Here is a 19075-nt window from a genome sequence, read left to right as displayed (position 1 = left end):
AATAAATCCACTCACGCAAGCACTTTTACATGAGCTGAATGATAAGCAACGTGTGCTCTAATCTTTGAAATCTCCATTCTGCAGCATTATAACCCCTTTTGACACTTACAATGGGTGGAATAGCAGCCGCTCTCTGCTTCAACTGTTTCAGGTCCAGTGGCTTCTGAGGCGAGGAGTCCACCCGTGTGTCACTGACAGAGCTTAGCAGGCTGGGCCGGGGAGATTGCAACCTGCACCAACACAAAGCACAGATGTCAATTCACAGTCATATAATTCTTGCACACATTCCTGTCTCTGCTATATTAGAATAGGAAAGGGCATGGTTTCACTAGGCATCCCATTCAGGTATAGAGTATGCCAGTAGGCTTTAGAACCGTGGTTACTAGTAGGGTAGTATTCTGAGCCCCAGTGCCACAAGAGCACCTTGGGGGAAAACAAAAACAGAAGTAAATGTTGAGCAACAGTTTTCAAACTCGAAGCAACCCCGACAACCCTCAGCTGACAGTTGCGGCTTCACAACACTGCTGGTTCAATGCCCCTAAATAATGTTATTTACAACAATCTTCCTGCAGTGGCCACTCATTTTCTAACTCCAGCAGGAAACAGGTTCTTTGCCAGTAAACTCTCATATTTTCTCATGTCCCATTACACAAAGATATTACAAAAACCCCAAGCTGAGCTGACCTTGTGGTTAACTTAAAATGACCTTGTCCCTTGCTACCTTGCAGGTCTATTAAGTGTGTGTACTTTTTCTATTTAAGTGAATGTGAGGCTGCATACAATAACACAAGGTTCAGAGCTCGAAACTCTGACCAAAGCTCCTTGTTTATCTGCTATGAACAGGGGTGAACTCTGGGGCCAGTGAATAGGAGACACTTCGCAATATTTAATTGCCAATGACCTAATCTTTTATTATTCGCTCAAACATGGTAAGGGGAGAGTTTTTCTCTCTTTTGTAAACAATTAGAGAGCACTTAACAGAAAGCTGCCTACAAATATAGATCCTTTTATAGAGAGCGGGCCTGCACAGAACATCATGGAGTAGTCATTACTGGGAAGGAATGCTTTCAGTATTCTCTTCTGTAAGAAGCCTTTGTGTGCATGCAAAGTTGTTCAACTCAAGCAGGCAACGAGGGAGAGCAGTTATTTATTGGGGTCAACTAAAGGGTTAGATCTATGAACAGAGGCACCAAGAGCAAATAAGAAACATATCAAAAAAGTCATGTACTTCCAGCCCAATCGTCTAAAAAAAAAAATGATGCCCAAACTGTGCTGCTGCTACTTAACTACATCTTCCATGAGCCTCAGACAACCAGCTCAGTAGGATCTGGGGCCAGAATGGGCGTGAAAATGATCATGAAAGTTTCTAGAAGTGCCTGCAAAAACAATACAATGTTTTGATCTACATTCCCAGATTTCTCTCCTGGAAATGTTTTTTTCTCTTTCAGTTAATGCTGTCCCACGATCCGACCGCCCGTATTGGACTGCATTGTAATTCGATCGTTAGGCCCTAGGGCCCACGATCGGATCAGTCCAATATCACCCACCTCAATGTGGGCATAGCAGGGAGAGATCAGCTTGTTCGACTTTGCCAAAAGAGTGGATCTCCCTGTGTATGGCCAGCTTAATTTCTTTCTTCCAATAGACAGCACTCCAATAGTATTAAAACCGTCTTTATTTGTAGGACAGCAGCACAGATGCAACGTTTCGAGCGGCACCCCACTCTATGGCCAGCTTAAGGCACCTGCTAAATAGCCACAACTTGAATGGGGCCAATTCGATGTGTGGATGCAATGTAGACGCAACCCAGTAACTGTGGAGTTGAATACAGCTCTCTGACAATTCCAGGGCTCATGTTCATGAATTGTGCCCTGTACTTTGCACATGTGCAATCCCTATGACATCAGAAAAACAGGGCACGGCACTTGCTGATGATGCAAAGTATATTGTGGCAAGTGTGTATAGGCTGAAAGCTGGCATGTTTGGCTTCCATACAAAAGCTTTATGCTTGCTGTTGCATTCATTAATGGGCCCTAATACTATTTAAAGGACTTTGGGTGGAATGTCAGGCTGGGTAATGTTATAGTAGCACATGTAAATAAGCATGATTGTCATTGTGTGTCAGTGTTTTAATAAGTCTTGATAATAAAAGAAGAATCTCTTTATAACATTAATGTGTGATATTTATTTTGGCAGTACATTTCCCACCCACTGTACACCTTTGGTCTGGTTTCCTTCTCCTGTATGAATAAATGACCTAAAATGGATCACAGAACAACAGCTAGGAAGGAGTGCCACCGTTTTCTTTTTACCAGGGGCGCCTTGTGTGTTCCACTGCCTCTATAATTGACAGATGTAGTTACTGTGTTTGTCTTTTAGGGGACTGTAATAACAGGTGCAACATTTGACTATACTTGTTAATCCATGTAAACCCAGATAAAATGTTTTATTTTGACTACCTACATGCAAGTAGGGAAAGTCTGCAAGCAGCACACGGACAAAATAGATCCCCCTCTAGGATAAGGTTTTTTAAGTATTTAAATTCACTTTTGTTATCTCTCAGGCCCTTTTACTAACCAATGCAATCCCTCTCTATATAAATCTTTCACTGAACCATTAAGTGCAATATGTGTAGCTCCCCAGTACATACCTGTTATTGTCAGCTTCGTCTGCTTCATCGGCACTGCAGGTGGCACTAGAGTCACTGTCAGCATTTGTCTTGCTTGTGTGCTTGCTGTGCTTCTCCATTTTAGTGGCTGCATCCTCTGCTGGTGCTGCTGCTGCTGCTTTTTCTTTCTGCATCTCTTCTACCTTTTCAGCCACATTTTCTTTGTTGTCCTCCTGCTCCTCTGGATTTATCTCCTGTTTATTCAGCTCCTCGCAGGCTTTTCCTTCTTCCTCTTCCTCCTTTTTAATGATACGAGTTTCTTCCGTCCCAGCCACCTCTTCATTACAAGTTTGCTCTGTAGTGTCCTGACATTGTTCGGCTGTGGAGTTTTCTGGACTGACGACCACCTCGGCGTTGGCTTCATCCCCAGAAGCTCCCGTTGGCTTGGGTTCATTCTCTCTGCTCTCTTTGGCTTCCTGCCTCGGTGAAGGGACACTCTCTGTGTCTGAACTGTTATTAACTGCAGCTAACAAATGGAAAACACAGAGCATGAGTCCAGATAGCACTTAATTCTAATAATTGAAGAAACAACAATTACTTACTGTATGACTGAGGTAATTACATGCTCTGCCAGCAGCCAAAAACCTAGTGCTTACACCAGCTTCCTGCCACTTCTCCTGCAATCTCCTCATATGTTATGGAAAAGAAGTACAATTCTCCTAGTCATGCTAGCCCTGGCCACGGTAACTGGTTTATTTGGTTACAAGAATATATGAAGTGTCTAAAACTAAATACAACCCAGTCAGAAAAAAAATCCATAAAATATCCTGATTGAAAATGCGTCAGCGTGGATTTAGTTAGAACGATACTACAGTGTGAAAGCAGAAGGGCCCATTGCAAATAGGAGTTTGTAAGGAGCAGCTCAACTATGCACACAGCTGTGCAACCCCGTCTGTTGCTACTCATGTCTCCAAATAACCCTCTAACCTGCTCAGATTGGTTTACATGTCCTGTCTTCAGAGCAGCAAGAATTAGAAGAACTTGTACAACAGACTTAAAGGGGTTGTTCACCTTTAAATTAACTTTTAGCATGATGCAGAGAGTTATAGTCTGAGACAGTTTGTAATTGGTTTACATTTTTTGTGTTTTTTGAGTTGAGCTTTTTATTCAGCAGCTCTCTAGTTTGCAATTTCAGCAATTGGGTAGCTAGGGTGCACATTACCCTGGCAACCATGCATTGATTTGAATAAAGACTGGAATATGAACAGAAGAGGGCAACTGAGTATTAAAAGGTAGCAATAACAATACTTTTGTTTTAGATGGGGTCAGTGACCCCATTTGAAAGCTGCGAAGAGTCAGAAGAAGAAGGCAAATAATTTTAAAAAAAAACTATGAAAAACAAATAATGAAGACCAAATGAAAAGTTGCTTAGAATTAGCCATTCTAGAACATACTAAAAGTTAACTTGAAGGTGAACCACCCCTTTAAACTGAAACACCAGGGGGCAAGGAGTTTGAAAAAAACACAGAGAATAATGAATTACTATAGCATGCAATTTGTATTGTTAAATTTGAGTTTAGGTGCAGCGAAACTAACCGAAAGGAAACATTTAGCACAAATATAGAACATCTAAGCATCAGTCTTTAGAAACTATAAAACTATAATGATAACAAGCTCCAACTTGGTACAGCATATTGAAACATGACTGAAGGTAGGTGGGATAGGAGGCACCCCATGTGTTGTCTTTAAAGGGGAACTAAAGTCTAAAATAGAATAATGCTAGAAATGCTGTATTTTGTATAATAAATATAAACATGCACCAGAAGCCTAATAAAACAAATGATTTATGATTTCAAAATTGCAGGGGGTCATCATCTTGTAACTAAGTTAAACATCTTTGCAAGACCAAGACAACGCACATGCTCAGTGTGGTCTGGGCTTTGGTTGGGAGGCTAAGCTTAGGGATCATCATAAATTATCAAAACAGCACTAGTCAAATAATATCTGCCATAGAAACCGATACAGCAAGACTGATTAATAATCAGAATATGCAGACTGCACTTGGTCTGTGGATACAAATCTCTACACAGTCACTGGCTGCTCGAAAGGGAAACAAACAAAGCTGCTCTAGGTCAGGGAAGGTGGGGGGGGCTCCCTCCTGCCGTTTGAAAGTATGATCATTTCCCTGCAGAGCAGTTAGGGACCTTTCCTATCTGCAGCTGTCAGAGCAAGTAAAACGAAGGGGGAATGTCACTGCATACAGTCAGGTTTCTTATAAAAACTATACCAATTTTTTAATTAAAGTATATTGGAGATTTAATGAAACATTTTGCAATGTGGACGGCCCCGTTAATGCATTAATATGGATCCATAACAGAGTTGATTTCCTCTGCACACATCATTTCAAATACTTTAGAATGGGTTCTTTGTAATTGTTTATAAAGTGTGGCATTATTTGAATATGAGAACCATTTCTACTGTTCCTTGGCAACCTACCCTTGAATGTATCTGCAGCATTTTAAAAGTCACTGCGACCTACAAACTCTTCTTTGCTGGAACTTCACTAATGATGTCCCAGTTGACTGCTTGCTTGTGCAAATGTGGCGAGCATGCAAAAACCATCCAAGATCATTAGGGAATATTACAGTGTGTCTACATCTGACAGCCAAATGGAAAAGGTGTCCATCATGTACTTTTCATTAAAGGGGTGACTCACCCTTAAATTAACTTTCAGTATGTTATAGAATGGCCTGTTCTTTGCAACTGCCTTTCATTATTTATTTCTTACAGTTTTCCAATTATTTGCCTCTCTGTTCTGCCTTATTCTAGCTTTTAAATGGGGGTCACTGACCCCGACAGCAAAAAAGGATTGCTCTATGCCGCTATATTTTAATGCTGCTTTTTTATAACTTTTCTTTCTACGCAGGCCCCCTTCTATTCATATTCCCATCTCTTGTTCAAAGTACAGTCTGGTTGCTGGGGTAAATAAGAACATAGCAACCTGATAGCTGCTTAAATACCAAACGGAGAGCTGCTGAGCAAAAAGCGTAATACCTAAAAAACCATAAAAAATCAAGACCAATTGCAGTCTGTCTCAGAATGTCAAGTCTACATCATATAACAAGTTCATGTTAAAGTGAACTACCCCTTTAATAAACATATGTGCTTTTTGCCTTAAGGCTTCTATATGAAATCATTTGTACAAACAGAAACCATGAAGCCATAGAGATCATTAACTAAGGGTAGGCGCAATGGACTTTAGATCCTTATGTAACTATATACTTAGCACTACTCCTTGTGAAGCTTAAAGTCACTTAGCCCCTTGTGAAGCATGGAAAAATTTAACAAAAGGCTCAGAACAAGTGGCGGAACTACCTAGGGAGCAGGGGGTGCAAGAGGGCCAGGGCCCGCACCCCCTCAGGGCCCCCCCGGCAGTTCCCGCGCCGCTTATTCCCGGCCAGTTCCGGGCGTACGGAGGGGGGCGGGGGGCCCGGCTGCGCGTCCTGCGCCAGGGCCCGCCCCCTCTAGTTACATTTCTGCTCAGAACACAGTCCTTAGTGGAACAACGCTGTATCTTGCCTCCCCTGGAGCTTATTCCCTACATGAATGGAGTACAAAGAAGTGGTGTACATACATACATACATACATACATAATATATAATGTAAGTAACACTATATGTCTATATTAATTATTTCAGATTTACATAGCAGCTCAGAAACTAGTGCAACCGGCATGATAAATCAGAACTGTAGCATCAGCTTTTATCACAGAATATATAAAACAATAGAACTAGACAGCATTCCTGTGTGATGATTTCTAAGTTCAGCTTTTCAGCAGCAGCCCAAAGCAAACAGAACATGTGCAGTATCACTGACACTCAAAAAATTGCCTAGTGATATAGGATTGTTACTATGCAGTGATATTCTGAGACAATTTACAATTGGTTGCCATTATTTATTATTTGTGGTTTTTGAGCTTTTTATTCAGCAACTCTCCAATTTGCAATTTAAGTGATCTGCTGATAGGATCCAAATTACCAAAGAAATAATGTACTTTTAATAAGAGACTGGAATATGAATAGGAGAGGGTCTGAATAGAAAGACTAGTAATACAATGTAGCAATAACCTCCATTTGAAAGATGAAAAGAGTCAGAAGAAGGAAAATAAATCAAAAACTATAAAAAAGAAAAAATGAGGGTGAACTGAAAAATTACTTAGAATTAGGCATTCTAGAACATATTAAAAGTTATCTTAAAGGTAAACCACCCGTTTAAGAACCACAAACCTGACATAACTAATCAATTAAAACTAATAATTGGCTTGTAGCTATAAAGAATTCAATTAGCATATTAAAAAAATAAACTTCACTATCAAACACACACACATATATATATATATATAGCAGCTATCAAGAAAACAAATAAAGACAACTTTCTGCACTCTTGTTAGTACATTAACTAGAAAGTAAAGCCACGGATAGCCACAAGGATAGGAGGAGTGGCATCATGACCAGGGCTTAACACAGGCAGGACCCTATTGGAGGGGTTAGGGGAAAGGGGTGTGGTTAAGCCCAAGGGTGGGCACTGGTGGCCATTTTAGTGCCAATGTAATTGAGGAGTGCCACCATTTGATAGCAGGGGAGAGAAGAGAGGTTTCCCACCCACCACCTGAGAAGAGATTTACAGGAGTGGTCAAGAGGGTTGAGGGGTATTTGGTTAGATCTGGACGAAATGGGGGTTATGGCAAATCTAACCTAGTTGAGATATTAGTCACAGAAGAAGGGGCGGGCCCTTGTCAGTCTGCTGGGTACTACAACTGTGCCGCTAGGAGAGGCATACTCATGACCTGATGGTTTAACCCCTAAGGTGGGTGACCATCGGGGGGAATCAGAGGCAGGCAATATATTCAGCATTAATGGCGGGCTCCAGTTAGGGGAGGCTCTAAAGGATTTCGAGGCTGACGGTGTATCCTCTGAGCCAGGATGTTGCGGCTAGAGGATGGTGCTTGGGTCAAGGAAAAGGCAGACTGACATAGGCTCAGGGGGATATTGGTTTACACAATGTCAATGTTATATTCTGATGTTATGAATGTATAATAAAATTTGGTTATGTTATATATTACATACACATAATGTTAATGTTTGGAGGATTCTTTGGTAAGGTTAATAAAGCTGTGGCCAGGAACATTCCAATAAAGAAGTGTCAAGCAGTGGTTATTGAGGGGATGTATGCAGTGGTGAATGGCTGGGTCATGACAATCTGTGTAAGAAATACTTGTTTATAAAAACACAGGGTTTCTCATTATAATAGAAAAACTTGCCTAAAGGAAGAATGGCATGTGATTCATATATTAAATAATGCATAGTTCTTTTTTATTCTGGCACTCTTAATAAGGTTACATTCAAATACAACCAGGTAATATTCTTATTTTATACAGTTTTTCTTACTAAATACAATACATTCAATATGTTCTGTGACTTAAGTGATACCAACTAGCACCAATTATTACTCATAATAACTGCATCATTAAGTATCTATTAGGATATATACTTGCTTAAAATTTCTGCAAGAATATCAGGCAGAGATCAATGAAATCTAATGACAGCTCAAACCAAACAAGGTCCACCACAAGGTTGAACAACTGGGGACTCTCTGAGTTAAAGGATTCATTGGAGTTCCCAAAATCACATTCTGGGCTCTGCGTATTTGATATTATTCTGTCTAAAAGCTCTAACGTTTAATCATAGTGGGGTTCATTTATAAACACTGGGCAATTTTGCACCTGGGCAGTAACCCATAGCAACCAATCAAATGCTTGCTTTGATTGTTCAACCTGCAGCTGGCTTAAGAAAGCTAATCACTGATTGGTTACTACCCAGGTGCAAATTTGCCCAGTGTTTATAAATGAGCCCTAGTGTCTTTTATTTCTGAAACCGTATACTGTATGGTTCTGTATGTTGCCCTCACTAAATTTACAAATCTCTCAGTTTCTCATACAGAAGCATGAACATTTGAGGCACTGACCATTCAATCTCCTTCATAATCAGCTACATCTCTCATTTACTCCATTGTATGTATTTAATACTTAAATTAAAAATGGTTTTAAATCCAAAATAACATTGGTAAAAAGCCAAATTTAAGCAGCTTTGCAATATACATTATTTTGCCTGTAATTGTATTTATTTACTTGGTATTAACCGTAATGAGACCGGCGCCATATTTTTTTTTTCTGTGAGTTTATGATATGGAAGCAGCATTGTGCCAGCTCCATATGCAAGTCCTTGTTTTGCCCCAGGTAATATACTCACCATCTCCTTCATCTGCCATTTCCTCCTCATTGCCACTGATGCCAGATGCCTCCATCTCTTCATCCTCCAAAGCAGGAGGGTATGGGGTCTCCTCCTCCATTTGGACTGCTTTTTTCTTCTTACGTCTGTTGTTCCGCTCCTTCTCCTAAACATGAGGGGAAAATATAGAAATCAGTAAATCCATGATATAAACACACTGATCCCTTTATAGTGTAATACCCCTCATTGCAAACAAATAAGTGCCAACTCAGACATTTGGAATACTGAGGCAAAAGAATCAACTATTGTCAAAAATCTTAACAGGTATTTTTATTTTATCCCTTTTTTAAATAAATGTGTGCACTTTGTTAGCATTCCAGTGGGGCTCATTTATGCACATTGGAACATTTCGCACCTGAGCAGTAACCGATCAAATATTGACTTTTACTGTTCTACCTGCAGCTGTCTGTGAAAAGCTAAAAAATATATCGGTTGCTATGAGTTACTGCCAAGAAGTAAATATATTCAGAAATGATTTTTGGGAATTAAAAACAAAAACCAAACTTTAAAATGACGCCATATTTTAGATGTACTGAGATGCCATACAGGTCAAGGGGATTTTTCCCAACAAAAATTTGAAGATTTTTAAACGGCTTGAAAATGCATTATCAATAGTGACCTAATCATGGGTTTTCATAAATATCCACAAAATCTGCTTTTTGTTATTATGAAAAAGTTAAAGGAATTTTTGCGAGTAGGGCCTTCTGACCACATTTCTATTCTGTAACCCTTGTTTGTTGATTATTACGAGACGCTAGTTTGGTCTAAATAAATGTGAAGAGCTGCGTAACTTGCTGGTGCTATATAAATGATGAAGATGATGAACAATGATAGAAGACAACTGCAGCATACACTTGTCCACTTATCAAAGTCAAGTGCTATTAAGGGTTTGGATTAGGTTCAGACAGGCACTTGGATTTATTCCTTGCAAGGAGCTGGGATTAGGTCCCTGCCCAGAAGAATTTACAATCTATACCTCATAGCGTGCCTGAAAAGTGTTCTTGCAACATATAAGATTCCAGTTTTGTATTAAATTTAACTTACAGACATTTCTAAAAACCTTATGTTTGAATAATACGCTACAGACGGAGCAAACTTTGTGCTAGACTGCTTTGAGAAGGCAAAAACCATTCTGCTCTATGGGGTGGTAACACTTACTCCCCGATGTAAACATGTTGGGAGAAGGATTCGGCAATGCTATTATGGAATCCAAAAACCAGCAGTAATATTTACCAATAAGATAACTAGCTTGGTAAAAATGTCCATGGGTGGGTAAATCGGCCCCATTGTGTTTACGGTGTAAAGTCACCTGTAGCAATTCTATTTGTTTGCTTGCCTCAATGGATATTTTATGTGACAGAACACAATCCTATAAGTATTGTCTAGTAAACACTAGTGATCTGTCTTAATATACTACTTCCATTTTGTAGTAGAGGGCTGATTTATTTGGAAACTGTACTCTGAACAACACAGGGCATAAAGGGCATAAAGTGGAGCGAACAGTGATTAGTACACAGAGTGCAAAGAATGCTCCAGTACTTCTCCCACACTTCAAAGACCTACAGGTTAATTGGTTCCTGATAAAATTAACCATTGTCTGTGTGTGAATATGAGACTGTAAGGCCCATTGGGGCAGCGGCTGATATGAATGATATGCATTCCTATATTTAAATAGCACCGACACATTTACACAGTGCTTTACAGAGATCCCTTAATACCACGTGTAAAATGCTACCTTGCTTGGCATTGTGTAAGAGGAATATGATCAGCACTTGCCACTTAGGTTAAGGTAGTTCAATAATATAATATTAAATGGCTTATTCACTAAAATGGTACACAGTATGCAAGGTGCAAAACTGCACCATTTTTTCCCCAGCATGCCTTAGTAATTGTGCCAAATTCCTAAGTTGCAAACATTTCCGTGAAGTAGTGAATGTGCCACATCATCACAAGTTGAGCTCATCATGTAAGGGGGGGCAGTGGGGGTCCATGTACACACCGATGCACAGGTGCTATTTAGTAGGTTTTAAGAGGCTGTGTCTGTGCCTGATTAAAGGGAACCTGTCACTCTAAGAAATAATTCCAAATCAGTTTCTATCATGTTAATTAAGCAAAATAAAATGTTTTACATTTTTTATTTACATTTTGTTTCCTTCAGCCTTGGAATTACACAATCACAGTATGCAGGCAGGAGCCATTTTGTGTATAATGTCATTAAGACAAGTTTTGTATCACCTCAAAATCTTGTGTAAATACCAGAATGGGGGACCTAATGCCCATACACAGTGCACTACAGAATTATAAAGTGTTAGGAGGGAGGTGGGATTTGTGCAGTGCAGTGACATCTAGGAAGTGCCGAATGGAAAGTGAAAGTAATTGACTGCTCCGCCTCTATGCCTCAGGTAATATTTGAATGACCGCTCAGATATTTAAAGACCTATGGCTGCTTTAATGAAAAAAAGAAATTGGGTTCCATGTTTAATTAGCAAATGGGTTTTATCAAAAAGCTTTTTATGTGTAGGTGACTGTCCCCTTTAAGTAAAGCGTTACCTTGCAGCAAAGCATGGTTTGCACCTATGGCAGAGCGCAATTATCAGCAAGTGCTCCAGTGTATGAGACAATGATTGGTCCCATTCTGTGCCCATTATAGAAATATAGGCGTTTTGGCTACTTGGAAGCTTTCAAGCTATTTATTAGAATAGGTCGCTTTCAACAATATCCTATTTTTATCCAAGCTCCATTACAAGCAGGCGAGCCTTAAAAGCATCTCAAATATGTCCATTTGGGGACTGAAATATTGCACAAAGACGCTCAACGCAAATCAACCTCAGAGCTCCAAGGTAACAGACTTTTTTTTTTTGTTTTTTTGTTAGCTGCAACACACGGTGTTCTTCTATTATTTGTTTTTTACTTTTTTTGGGGGGTGGGGTTGTTTTGTGTTTATAAACTTAAAAGAGTTCAAAGTTTCTCTCAGCTTGCATTTAATTGGCTCTTGTTATTGGAAAGGAAACCTGCAGACATTGTACAGCAGAACAGCGACAAGATGGTTAAGCACAATGGTTACTATGGAAAAGCTCTTCAATGTCTTGCTGTGCTCTCTAACTGTACTTGAGCATGGCTCTACCCTCAAGAACAATCTTTGCTGTAAATACAGGATTTTGTCTCCTTAACCCCTTCGCTGAAAGGACAAACAGCAACATAAGGAGGTCACAGGAACATATTGTTTTATTCAGGCCCTGATTATGGTGGGATTATTATTGATGGTGGGATTAAAAATGTCATGGTGGGGAGGGGGGTCAGGAACTTTTTAGCATAAAATAGGACAATCTCTCACTGCAGGAAGGGCACTGAATGCTTGGCAGCACAGAACACAAATGCTATCCTTCTAATGCCTTATAAAAATAAGCTGAGAAATTGGCAGAATCGCTGGCTGCTTCAGACGCCTCTCTGTATAATCCACTTCCTCTGAAATATGTAATAATCCTTAAAATAGTATCTCAATATTTTTTAAAGCTGGAATGAAAAGAGAGGGAAAAAAAACAAAGGCTCTGACAATTACAGATTTTTCTAGGCTACGTACGAATATGGAATTTTTGCATAAGCAACTTTTTTAAATTGCTATTTTACTTCTAAAACAAAGACAACGTATTCAGCAAAGAGAGTCAGTAGCACAAGGCTGATTCTCTGGAGCCCCTTTGGGGCATGGGACACTTTCTCTATTGATGCTGTGGGGGGGGGGGGCAAAGTAAACACCTTCACTGACAGTATCAAAACCTCATCATTCAGTGTTGGTAGTTGCCAGCGGCTGTTTGTTTGCAATATGGCTTTTTACTATGCGGCTCTTGGCAAATGTCTTTAACAGATGTTGACTGGCATTAAAAAAAAAAAAAAAAAAAAAAAAAAAAGCAGGACACACTAGGGAATAATAATGTATAGCTTGGATAAAATGTAATAACAGGCACCACCAATTGTTAACACGCAAGTAGCAAGAAATGCAGATGGAGGGCTTCATGTTGAAAATAATCAGGTCCTGTACAAACAAGGGTCAGTCAGCTTGGAAACGTTCCTCTGGTAAGTGATGTAAAGCCTAAAGCACTTGTGCAAACCACACATTCATAAAAAGAACAGGCTGATTTGCTACAGACACAAGAGCTATCTCTTCTATTTCTGTGTGATTGCTTTAATGATACTGCTGGCAGGATCTTATCCCTTCTGTGCTTATTTTTCAAAAGATGGAAATGTACAACCTAAAAAACAAAAGGGGGAAGATAGCGAACTGGAAAGAAAGTTTACAAGGCACCAAGGGAATCTGCTATGTCATTCTGCTGTCTCCAGCAAACCTAACATTGTAATTATACCCACATTTGGTAAAAGTTCTTCGCGTTCAAGGGCATACTCGTAATACAAGACTGCTGAGGATCACAGCATATTCTTCCTTCTTCCAAATATTATTCCACACCAAGAAGCATTATGCCTACTTTCAATGTACCTATTAAACCCTTACCAATCCCAGAAGTGCAGTGTTCTAAATTCGTTAAGTCAATTTATATGATTTATTTTTTAAATATAATTAGAACAGGAGGAATCTAGTGAGTTCATTCCCCAGTCAGGCTTGCAATCAAGCATGGGTAATATTCCAATTACTCCTGCTCCATCTGTATCTTATTTTATGTCACATTATGGAAACCTCTTTACAATTCTGGGTGTTTAATATGACCACAATTCAAATTTTAGCCTGAATGCGAAGGTAATCTAAAAACATAAAGTAGTTTTTACTCATTTTTCTTTTCTTTCCAAAAAGATACTGGCACTCATGTTTGAACCTCCATTCTCAAGGCGCACTGATTTTCAAAATCACCATATAAAAGGCCACAGCCCCCCAAAATTACTTAAGGTGGCCATACACGGGCTGATAAAAGCTGCCGACAGACCGCGTTGGCAGCTTATTGGCCCGTGTATGGGGCCCCCTGACGGGCTTCACCAGATCTCGATCGGATGGGACAAAAAATCCCGTCGGATCGCGGGCGCATCTATTCGTTGATGTGGTCCCGCGATCCGACCGCCCATTGCTATTCGTTAGGATCCGATCGTTGGGCCTTAGGGCCACGATCGGATTGCATATCGGGGAGAGATCTGCTCATTTGACGACATCGCCAAACGAGCGGATCTCTCAGTGTATGGGCACCTTTAGTCAGACTGAGCCTTAGTGCAGAGAAAGTAATTTCCCCCTAATGTATTAGGTTTTGGGACTGGCCCAGAAGAAATGTTAATGTTTTACGTCCATTCAGTGCTGCCTAGTTGCTATGATCACTCCTCTTTGCTAACCAGAATGTGGTTTGAAATGCAGCTCAGTTTTTAAAAATTTAACAGGTGGTCATAATATTGCTTCTCCCTGTCTTATACTCTAAAATTTAAACCAGTATCCTGGTGTTAAATCAACAAGCACAGAAGAAAAAAATTAGACCAGATCATCTCAATCAAATACAATAATTTAAAGCAGATGTAGCCTAAAGCCCTGAACTTCCACAGTCAACATGGTCTCCCTCTATACACCAATAAGGTACACAAAATAATAAAGTAAACATCATTTCCACAGGTACAAACAAACTGGAATTGCTTGCACAGGTTTAACAGCATGTTGAGATGACCAAAGGCCAGTCATGACTTGGTTACATCCAGTGTTCTGCATATGTTTCAGTTCTATGCCTGAGAAGGCTGATGGACAAAAAGGCTGTGGACACAAGCAGCGCAGTCAATTGGCATCAAATATCATGGATGAGAACAGGCCTTTTAAATCTTTTGGCACAATGTTCAGCTTGAAGGGGGCAAATTCAGCAGACTAGAAGATGATGAAATTCATGATGAAATAAACAGCACTGCTTGAGGGTCTACAGTGTAACATGAAATTGCTCATTTTGGTTTCCATGGAAGATTGATTTGAACAGCAAAGTAGAGATTAAAGGAAAACTATACACCCCAAATGAATACTTAAGCAACAGATAGTTTACCAAACTGGAATATATATATTTAAGTAAATATTGCCCTTTTACATCTCTTGCCTTCAGCCACCATTTCGTGATGGTCTGTGTCCTGCCTCAGAGATCACCTTATTTTTTTAAAATGGCAATTTTCTATTTATGATTACCCAATGGCACATACTGCTAGAAAAGTATATTGTTATGAAAATGGTTTATTTATATGAAGCAGGGTTTTACATATGAGCGGTTTTATGTGATATCTTTTTATAGAGACCAACATTGTTTGGGGGGGTATAGTTTTCCTAAGAACTTTAATAATGTTCAGGGTCAGTTGCACTAATCGTTTACTATTCATTCAGGGGCCACAAAGCAGATCACATCTACAGCTGTCCATGTTGACTGGGCATATTTTTAGCTGATCTATGTGCCATATAAAATGTACTTCCAATTTACTAACACCTGGCATATCATATTTTTGTGCAATTTGAGTCAAAAGCAAATTGCACAGTAGAGAAAACAAAACTTCTAATAAAAGAGGCATTGGCCTGTAAGACATCAGTATCATCGGTGGTCTCTGGTTTCTTACCATTTTCAGTTTGTGCTGCTGTAAGATGCCATCTAGGTTCTGCCTCTTCTTGTAATTGAAGTAGAAGTTCTTGCACTGGGACACAGTCTTGGAGCCCACCATCCTGGCGATGGCAGACCAGTTACGTCCATATTCAAAGAGACCTGGGTTCCAAAGAGAAGAGGAGGAAAAGATTTGTAGAGTTAATCATTGAAGAGGCTGCACTGGAAAGAAATGAAGGATTAGTACGTCATTGTTTAATCCCAGACCTTGGGCAGGAGCCTACTGATATGAGGACTTTTATCACAGAAGTGCCACTGGAATCAGTCATTGAACTGACAAGTTCAGAGTAAATGTATAAACAGGATATAGAGTTGGCATGGCATTAACCGTATGCTCTGCCAAAGTGCTTATATTGCCTTTCCCTGTTATGAAACCATGTGTTTTACTGTAACTGCTAATTTTACACTAATATTACGCATAAATATGTTACTTAAGGTACAGTTAAGCCACACATTTCCTTAGTTAATTTAAGGGAAATAACCAAAGCTCAAGGAATGGAAGTGGCACACTAGTAATTTGGAGTTGTGTATATGGCTCACGGGCCATGCATCCAACTACCCATCTAGTGATACCAGAAAGCCACTTTATAAGATGTATAGTTGTGTAGTAACTTGAGTTTGCCGATAGCAACCACTTAGACCTTCATTATTCTAGCCAAACAGAATCACAAATAGTATTTGTTACTATAGTTATTTATACATATAAAGATTTATTTTTGAGTTCCTCAAATTCAACATTCCAGCTGCAACACAACAATGCTGTGAGTCGCTGTCAGTCAGCAATCTGCAATAAACTGTCAAAGAGCAAAAAAAAAAGTTACATTGCACCATTCTCTAACTTCCTTTTCTCTGTGTGTGACAATGATCTTTTGGCCACACTTTTAAAAAGCTGTGTGTGCAGAGAGGTGAGTGGGGCTAAGAAAGTATTAAATGATTTTATACAAAATTATTTTAGCATTTCAATATGTTTAGTGCATAGACCTCAACATTTTTATGCAAAAGCGCATGGCTTAGAGGTAACGCGTGGAAGCATATTTAAACTAACTAATAAATTTCTATTTGTAAATAGAATTATTAAGCACCCCCTACAGTTTAGTTGTGTGTTTATACCAATGACAATTCCCATTTAAATAAAATTGTATAAAACCGTGTCATATCTTAACCACGATTCCTTTCCTTTATAAGTCATTATGACGTCTTCTGGAGGGCTAGTACATTTTCTCATTACCCTTTCTATAAAGAGGTGATTTGCATAAGCTCCATTCCAATGTTTACATATTATGGTCATGCCATTTCCGGTGTTATTTTATTTCTTTTCCACCTAGTGAAACTGGGTTAGCAATTTCTTAAATTATTTATATTTTATAAGCACCCTATACATACTTTTTTCCGTGTGCTTCTACTATCTCTTTAGCTTTTCTTTAACCCATATTAAAGATGTCTCAAATGACAACCTCTTTATTTTTGTGCAAATAACTTTACTTTGTGCAATTTTCTAAAACCTGGGAGCTGTGTATCTGAAGCCCAATGGGGTGATCTAAGCATGTACAGAATTGTGTGTGGACACAGTATTTTCTGTACAACATACTGTACAAGCTACGCGTGGGGCCACAAACATCGATCATACTTTTTGCAGAAGCACAAGTACTTAGAGGAAGTCTAAGTAGCATGTTTACTAACATTGGAGATAAATATCTCTAGAGATGTTGCTCATAGCAACCAATCAGATTTGCTTTTGTTTTCTAACTTGTAGGTGACCGTTTAAATCTAATTTGCTGGGGCAACATCTCCGGCTATCTCTCGAGATACATTATTTATCTCCAATGTTAGTAAACATGCCCCTAAAGGCTGAGACACACGGTCACATTCAGGGAGATTAGTTGCCCTGAGAAAAATCACCTCTTCTTCTGGGGGTAGACTAATCTCCCCAAACTGCCTTCTCACTGGCTAGAATGAAAATCACCGGCGGGCATACTCATTTTATGAAATGCTTTTATTCATTTGTTTAAGTACCTCATTTATGTTTATTCAGTTTTAGTTAGAAGATGGTGAAACTTGCCCAGTTAAACCACGTATCATTAAGGAAGACTAGGCAGTCTTTGAATTTATAATACACTATACCCTAATTTATATATATATATATATATATATATATATATATATATATATATATATATATATATATATATATATATATATATTGTATATATATCCAAAAATAATGTCCAAAATAGCAGGCACTCACGTACAGTATAGAATTTTCTCAAATGAGCCTGGGACACATGAAATAAATGAAACAACAGAAAGAAAAATGTCCTCACAGACAAATCTTAAATGGTGAAAAAAGTATTTATTAAGGAGACTAACATTTCGGCTAGCAGTCTAGTCAGAAAAAGAAAAAAGAGACTGCAAACCCATGGCTGCTTAGCTACTGATGAAATAAAACCCCCAGTATCTTGCTCCAGGCAATGATACGGGCTGCCAGTTGCAGTACAGCAACAACTATAGCACCACAGGTTTGCCATCACTTTTGAAATGTAATGTGGAGGACACAGTGTCAAACATCTGTCATTCCATGCCACATATTTTACCTTGAGCTAATGAAACAGCGGCTTAGAAGATAATTCTAACAAGTCCATTATGATAAGGTGCTTAAAACATGGTGCCTGCAGTGTACCTGCATCATTAATTCCCCAATCCCGATCAAACGTTTAGGATCAGACACCAGGATTACTGCCCAAACCTTGGAACAGTATTGAAAGTAGTAAAGCAAACTACTGTTCTCTTTTCCACTGCCTGACATTATTTATTACAGGTATGGGACCTGTTATCCAGAATGCTTGGGACCTGGGGTTTCCGGATAATGGATCTTTCCGTAATTTGGGTCTTCATGCCTTAAGTCTACTAGAAATTCATTTAAACTTTAAATAAACCCAATAGGCTGGTTTTGCTTCCAACAAGGATTAATTATATCTTAGTTGGGATCAAGTACAAGCTACTGTTTATTAGAGAGAAAAGGGAAATCATTTTTTAAAATTTGGACTATTTGTATAAAATGGAGTCTATGGGAGCAATTCCGTAATTAGGAGCTTTCTGGATATCGGGTTTCCGGATAAGGGATCCTATACTTGTATAAACTTTATTCTTATTTAGTTCTGGTAAACATTTGCAGCTTCAAACAGAATTATACAGGCACTGGGAGTCCCTTCACCTTACAAGCTATGTATGATACCTAAAACATTGTCAGATTAAGACTATAGGGTGTCCATTTAGTAACTGAATACTGTACAAAATAGTTTGGGCTGAATAAGACAACAGTAATCCCCATAATGCACTGCCTGCAGAATATATCAGCACTGGCTAAATAAAAAATTATTATAACTGCCCATCAAGGTCAGCCCTCCTGTGCTTCCTCTAACATAAAATAAAAAAATGCAACCAGAACGGAACCAAAGGTGCAATGACAATGCCAGGGTTTAAATGTGGGGACCCCTGACAATGTAGGAAGCCTGGGC

At 39.1% G+C, this 19075-nt stretch overlaps 1 protein-coding gene across 11 annotated transcripts in view; it reads right to left on the bottom strand.

Moving 5' to 3' along the window:
* LOC398642 (nuclear receptor corepressor 2) overlaps positions 1-19075 on the bottom strand; it is a 225038-nt gene that overhangs the window by 44937 nt on the left and 161026 nt on the right. For all 11 annotated transcript variants that reach the window (XM_018262644.2, XM_018262628.2, XM_018262635.2 and 8 more), the window contains 4 exons: positions 15520-15662; positions 8917-9061; positions 2651-3134; positions 110-230 (listed from right to left, as the gene is read on the bottom strand). In XM_018262644.2, coding sequence (XP_018118133.1) covers positions 110-230; positions 2651-3134; positions 8917-9061; positions 15520-15662 — 893 coding nt within the window. The remainder of the gene's footprint in view (positions 1-109; positions 231-2650; positions 3135-8916; positions 9062-15519; positions 15663-19075) is intronic.

Source organism: Xenopus laevis, chromosome 1L, assembly GCF_017654675.1.
Source record: "Xenopus laevis strain J_2021 chromosome 1L, Xenopus_laevis_v10.1, whole genome shotgun sequence".
Taxonomy (NCBI): domain Eukaryota; kingdom Metazoa; phylum Chordata; class Amphibia; order Anura; family Pipidae; genus Xenopus; species Xenopus laevis.
This window is presented reverse-complemented; position numbering and strand designations above follow the sequence as displayed.